This window comes from Saccoglossus kowalevskii, chromosome 11, assembly GCF_978046115.1.
Source record: "Saccoglossus kowalevskii chromosome 11, keSacKowa6.1, whole genome shotgun sequence".
Lineage (NCBI taxonomy): Eukaryota > Metazoa > Hemichordata > Enteropneusta > Harrimaniidae > Saccoglossus > Saccoglossus kowalevskii.
This window is the reverse complement of record NC_140651.1, coordinates 9,294,430-9,301,964: the sequence shown is the minus strand read 5'-3', so window position 1 is coordinate 9,301,964 and position 7,535 is coordinate 9,294,430. Positions and strand designations below refer to the sequence as shown.

The 7,535-nt window shown below is 38.5% G+C and overlaps 1 protein-coding gene across 1 annotated transcript; it reads right to left on the bottom strand.

Annotated features, from left to right (window-relative positions):
• LOC144350271 (cell adhesion molecule 2-like) lies at window positions 1–4,186 on the bottom strand. Its single transcript, XM_078008526.2, has one exon. The coding sequence runs from the start codon at window positions 3,881–3,883 to the stop codon at window positions 2,111–2,113; it is 1,773 nt and encodes a 590-aa protein (XP_077864652.2). The 5' UTR covers window positions 3,884–4,186; the 3' UTR covers window positions 1–2,110.
• Window positions 4,187–7,535: the final 3,349 nt, after the last annotated feature.

Below are 7,535 nucleotides of genomic sequence, written 5' to 3'. Positions count from 1 at the left end.
TTAAAATTATAAACATGTTTAATATATAATAAATTTTGAAAAAAACAAACTTTAAATACAACAACGTCTTAGTGCAGATGACTGCTTACGCCCCAAAATTACAGACCCAGAGAGTTCTTACAGTTGTTCAGTAAAAAAACACATTGAATTTTACCTGTCGCCATCACATATTTATTGAACACAGGCATTTGTCATGGCCATGCAGTATTACCGAGTCACATGATATAACATCATACATTTAATTGGTCGAGACTAATGGGATCTTATTAACCTTTAACAATAACGCGTTGACTTTTATTGTTTTGATAAATACAAAAAAAAACAAAAAAAAAACAATTAAATTACGGACATTACAAAATGGAATTCTTATTTAAAATATTTAGTTATTTGAAAAGAGCTAACCGAATTCTGATACAAACTATTTCAGGCGATGTATTTTTGGTCAACACCGGCTCAGAGTACTATATGTTAGAAGATATTCCTACTAAATATACAACAAGGTACCGGTAGTCTGAAATAGAATTCGGTGGAACACGTCAACCGCGAAAATATTATTTTAGCGTTACAAAATTTACACTTTTATTGGAAGACATTTAGCACAGATTAATAAGATTTTGTCATGCTAATTTTATTTCAAATATTAATTATTACACATTTATTTTACATTTACTCTAATCTTATATTTACGATGTCGGTTGCCTAGGTGATACACGTGACAGGTAAATAACGAAGACATGGTATACATAATGTCTAGATGCAACAAAAAGCCGTTCCTTTCTACGTTGAATGCAACAATATGTTATTGCCTATTTCAAATCTGCGTAAGCCAACGGCGATCACTGTCTTCCATTTTTTCCTTCTTTTGTATTTATTCCAGATTGAATTGATTTGTCTTACTTTAATTAATATGGCGTAATAAAGTGTATTTTAGAGGATTTTTTGGGGTGAAAATTGAGCACCGCCTCTAGAGTACAAATGTTTTCGACCGTCTCTAAAACATAATTATATGCGCCCGCTACAATCCAAAATGGCGGCTACTTAAATTTCAAAATTTCTTTTCTTTATCATAAAAAATCGTATCCGATTAAAACAACTTGCACTAAACCGGTTTATATTCTAGCGCAATGGAATTTGCAGCAAATTACTTACACGTTGCCATCGGAATGGATCTAACAGAGGCGGGGTTTCTGAAAAAAAGGTCGAATAGAAATTGGAATCGATTTTCGGTGAAATTTCAATGGAATTATAAAATTGTCAATGCGAGAAAATAAGTCGTATAAGGTGGTTTTTGATTGGCGCTCGTCCAAATTCAAGTTTGTATTGAATATGTTTTCTCGTACGGGTGATAAAATACAAAAAAAAAAAACAACAAAAAACATTAAAATAATATGATCGCAGTTATTTAAACATATATGGAAGTGTTTTACAATTTGTATACACTTATATAACTTAAGCCTTGTCACAATTCTAACTTGAGCAGGTAATTTACATGACCTACTTCATTATAAAATCAAGAAATTAAATTTAATTACCCTGTTATCCGACAATAAAAATACGCTGCATTGATATTGCTCGACAACCAAGCAGGCAAGTTTGCACCACGACGCGTGTGTATGCCCAAAAGACGCTTCCCGAAAATCCATGCAAAGGTACGGAAAAAACCTAGACAGGAATAATTCATTGATGGTCCCTGAAAGCGAAAATCGACATATCATTACGAATCATTTCAAGTTACTGTCTCCATTAACAGCATTTACCAAACAACCAATTACATACCAAGTACTATGTGTATTTTACCAACAATAGTGTGTTAATGAAGTTAAAGCACCCAACTGACGTCATAATGATGTCTACTTCCAATCCAATGTTTCCATAGCAACAACTTATACGACGATATACATCCTGATTTTTATAAATATTTCCGCCTTGCTTCTTTATATTTTATTTTTTTCTAATGCGAGTGTATTGCTTGCATTACAGAACTACAATAGACGCTGCAATATCGGTTATTAGCCAGTTAATATGGTCGGAGATTATTTGCTGGGCTTAGGCTGTTGAAAGTATAATAAATTATACGATGTCCTGTTTGATATGCACATTCCAGACGGCGTTAATAGAGAATACCGGTTTGTTTTTTCTGTTTTCTTTTTGTAGATTTTTCTTTCCTAATCTCCGCGTAAACTGTAGGTTCAGATTTTGTCCTTATTCTAGTAATTGACGAATTTCTATCCTTCTTGAAACTATCTGCATTACTTTCTACATCACCTATCGTATCCATGCCAACCCCTGAGTCGTATGTTTTATGGGAATCTGTTCCCTTGCTGCTGACGTTGTCAAAGTCTAACGAGACGTAGATCAACTGGTCATCGATGTCGGTTTGTTTCTGTGGCGTGTTCGGAGAGGTTGGACTTTCAGCCCCATCCGGACTATGCTGGTGTCGTTGATCGCCCATACGCAACGTTCTCATTTGATGGACTGTGTCCGTGTCTGGCAATTCATAGTTATCTGCGGCATGGTGAACCTCGACCGGAGCGCTAGTCCGCATTAGCGTGGCAGCGACTGGGGATTCTTTCCCAGTCATTGTAGGATTAACTTCTCCTATATACGTAGTCTGTATCTCCTCAATGAACTTCACCTGGTCGGGGCTCTCGGCATACCTCGTACTTTCTCGGATTTCCATCGGATAGACTTCGTCTACTTCCGTGTCAACCGGTTCTTGCACAGCGGTTCTGCGTGAAAGTGTAGAATCCGCGTCGCTGGGATAATACGGAGGAGTACCGCCCTCCACCCACATTTTAATCTCGCGCGGCTTGAGTTGCCTCTTTCTCGGTTTCCTGCACTCCTTGATCAGGTAAATGAACAGGGCAATAATTAACAAAGCAAGTACAATGGCGGCTATTAGCCACCCAATCCGTATATCATTCGTGGGCATATCCAATATGGTTATAGAAGATTCTTTAGTAGCGCTGCCGATCGAATTAGTAGCTTGGCATGTAACGTTCGCCCCGTGGTCATCCACAGTAACATCACGTATGGTCAGACTCTGGCCATCCGTGCTGACCAGAAACCGTTCGCTAAGCTGTTCGATGTTAATTTTCTCGTATATCCAAATATATTCGATAACATCCGGGTTACCCACGGCATCGCATCGAATTGTAACATCGTTACCGAGATATGCCCTGTAAACTGGCGGAGAAATACTAACCTTCGGTGGGAAAAGAATACGTAGAGGTCCCGGGGTACACGATTTGGGGGTTGGAAACTCGGAGCTTTTGGCAATGCAGGAGTAAATCACATTGTTGTCACCACCGTCAGCGCGAAAGGTATACGTCCTAACTAAGTGACCCATCCCATCTCGTAACAATGTGCCCTGGTTATCCACTCGCTGGCTCGCACGGATCCATTCCAGGTCCAGATCATCCGCACTGATCTCCGATGCACAAGTTAGTAATAGTTGATCTCCTTCGTGTACGTTAGACATTATACTCTGGATGCACCGTGGATAGGTATCGTTCGGTGGGTCGATAACAGTTAGAGTTGCTGGTGGAGTGATAATGTACCCAGACAGTGCGTTGTTATTATCGGTGACTTTACACGTATACTGCCCGGCATCTTCCATGCGCGTGCCGGTGATGCGTAAATTATACACACCTAAACTCCGGGACATTATGACCTGAATGCGTCCGGTTACATCGTCGCGTATTTCGATAGTTCCGTTCTGTTCCCAGTAAAGTGTACCAATTTTGTTTTCAATTGCACATTCCAATATCACGGTCTGGCCAATCAGAACGCTACTGTTTCTTGGCATGACCGCGAAAGACTGCTGCGATATTACCACGCGGCATATGCCGTGGATCAGTATTACTACGATCCATCCGTTCATCGTTTCTATTGTTATTGAAGGTTTTCATTCACGTATCGGTTTATATAAAATAAATAACTGACCTCTGTATTAACCGGCGGCATGTTGACGACCCGACTAATTGCATCAATCCATCAGCATCGGTGATGTACACGCCGTCGATCCAGTTTCAGAAGCGTCGCTTGTGAAACGATATTTTCTCCATCCGACGCCACATCCCTGCGACTATATCACATCGCACCGCGTTTCGATCAGCATTCAATCAGGTACAGTACGGAGCACACAGTCCCGCTATCGTTCCGTTCCATAGACAGCTAGCACGTCGATGTCGATATGTTAAATTCCATGTCATATTGCGCATGCCTTGTTCAATATTACTATATTTGTTACGAATTACCCATCATTCTTTGCATATGTAGATCGTTGTCTTGGCAACACTTTGAACGCTTGCAACAACGACCATGTTATTCTGTTGAGGGCGCTCTTTAAATAATGTCACAGTAATGCATTTTTTTGCCTATTGCTAAAATGTCACGAGTTCAGAAACACTGACGCCAGCGTAGCTTTGATGGAAACACAGCAAACAATTGATTTCGATTTATCTACTCGGTCAGTATGACGATGAGCGCCCGCTGGTGTCGAAATAGCCGTAAATGTCACCCGAGTTAATCAGTTTTTGTCAGCGTCATGAATCGATTGTCAATAAATAAACAATTGGTTATACAGGTGTATTTGGAAATCATAATTCATTAAGAACCAGATTCGAAATGCTAAGTCTAAAAAATACTCTTCAATTATTGCAATTCAAGTGTTGGCGACGTAGACATTGGGGCACCAATGAGTATAACGTATACGAGTGCATATTCCAGTGTAATTACGTCGCAGCCATTAAGCTGCAAACGTGGCATTATACACGGTATTATTTTAAGCACCAGTATGCAGCGGCGACATGTTTTCTTAACGAGTTTCTAGCACATCCCATTTGAACGAGTCAACGGAAAAAATAAATGAGTTGTCACATACCACCTATACTGACCTTTTGACCTTACTACTTTATATATGTCCCGCATATTTCGCATTGTTGTACAGCTGTTAACATTATAATCGATGAAATAACCACGCACCGTACGTGCACATCATACTGTTCATTATATTATCTCTTGTCGGTTGGTAAACTTCTAGCATACATATTCAACATTTTACGATATCGGAATCTTCAAAATCCAAATATTGTGTCTACTGCCATGTAATCCGTGATGCACATTGGCCATGTATGACTGGCGCACTGTAGACATGTTGGGCGATCAAAAACAGTCACAGTGTTTAATAATGTATTTCGTAAATGCAAAGATACTAAGAACAAATCTGAAATAACGTGCGAGAAACGTGACTAGAGAACCAATGCCAGTAAACCGACTAATGACTTTTCAGTATTGCAGCACACCTTCTGAGAGGTGACCACCGAAACGGCGTGTCCTGGACTTCCAAGAAACTCTGCTTTGTTTTGCGTGTCACGGTATATCTCAAACAATCTGCAGATGAAAGAGTTAAAGAATGTGGATGGAAACTATTGCATAGTAAATATATTTATGTGATCGTGGGATAAGCAATCAGCAGCAACCCGTGAAATGTTGGCACTAAATGTCGTCTTTTGCTCAAATTTTGCTAATTGTTTGCCACGTTACTGTGTCCCAAACATTACAAAGCAGGGAAAATATTACAATAGAAACAACCATAAGGCAAATAAATAAATTCAGATCACGTTAGTACTACGATCTCACTTATTGCTATGTTTTACTAATCGCATAATGTGACAGTCTTATTGGAGGGATATTATAGTGAGTATGATATGATTGGCTGCGAACGAGGATGAATAAAATGGTGAATTTGATGACTGCTCGGACGGACATCAACATCACACTCAACCCCAAACGATCTATTAGACAAATTTTCCTATAAAAACGCACGAAAATATCAAAAAGATCGTGAGGAATTTATCATAATGCAAAGGACTTTATTTAATGACGTATTCGAAGGACACTTTGGTCTGGTGGTCCACAGGTAGTATGAACCACTTCAATAGAAGCAGAATATTTTAACCAGGTTATGTGTCAGTGTTATTTATACACATACTGTCTAATAAGTTTACCATGACTACGATATGCCTGCCAAATATTCACCATTGTATGTGACCTACATGGTGAATGCACAACACAAACCAGCGGCTAGGACTCACATAGTTGGCTTTTGAAATCAACAATTGTTGAAGTAATAAGTAAACCGTTAACGTGTATCTTTCAATCGAAAATTATCATTTGACATTATACAAAGGTCAACCAGCGAACGATACTTTGTAGTGACTCCTTAATGTATATATTCCTCAGTCTCTTATAAACTTTGCAAGCATTTGATTCAACGAAACGAATAATTAACGTGCATTCCAATAATGACAACTTATTTATTAAGACTCTATGAAAATGTGCACCAAATAAAATGGTGAAATCTTCGCTTAATCCTTCAGCCACGTCACATAGTCTCACTTCGCATCACCTATGTTGTCTCACTTCTACCACAGTATTGTCTGGCGATTAATTGTTTGCGGTTGAAAAACCATATGCAGTGGGCGGGATTGTACGTAGAGAAGAGAAACCAAATATTTGATAGTACTTTTCTGTGAGTTATCCTGGAAAAATTTTCACAAAAAACTTTTGGAAAGTGGTCAATAGTTCAGTCAGGAGGGATGTCTATAAATTGCGAGTGCGAGTACACCTAGAATCTTTGAATGGTTCGGAGATTAAAAAAACATATACATACTTGAATATTCAATACTATCACCAAGACAGGCAATTAATAATTAGAATTATCTCATTTTTTTCACCGATAATTAATTAAATTGATTTACCAGCCTCGCACTGATCAATGCAGTATGTTCCACGACAACACATAGAACGTAAATCTGCTACAATCCGTGCAATATTTCACAAAACAAATCCTACAGTTAATTTAATTATGACAGACGGCTTTCGAAGAGTTCTCCTGGGATTTAGAAACACAACATTAAAACCATAATCAGTCTGACTACTGGACAGATGGTTCTAAAACAATGTAGTCTAATACCAAATATGGACTGCTAGGCCAAGCTATGCCTTATACTTTCCGTAAATATATTTTCTGGAAGCTTATATAAAACAAAAAATCAGTAGTATACGTGGCATCACCAAAATCGATATTTCTATAAGTGGTTGACGTCCTAGAATGCGATTTTATTTCATTCATATATCTATAAAAAGGGCCATCAAGGTTAAATTTTGCGAAATTGTTTCGGGCGCCATCTACTTTTATCTATCGCTGCTCGTATCGATCTTTAAAAAGGTAAATTAAACGCAACGCAATCATATTATATATTCTGATATCATTATAACCACGTAGATTTCAAAAACCGGAAACATTGATCTAGCCAGCGCCATAAAAAAATCCGTTAAATTTAGAAAACAAGACTCGGTAATTGTACCGTCTTGGTGGCTAGCAGGAACGTGTATTAGGCGTACTGATTGTAACGTCCAGGAAATGAAACATTGAGACGTACGATACATGTCATGCGATAGCATGAGTTGCATACCGATTAGGCCACACTGATTTAATTTTATGGATGACATCCTCTGATGACCCCAAA

Coding starts and splice junctions, on each gene's coding strand:
- LOC144350271 (XM_078008526.2), bottom strand. CDS start 3,883: ATGAACGGATGGATCGTAGTAATACTGATCCACGGCATATGCCGCGTG.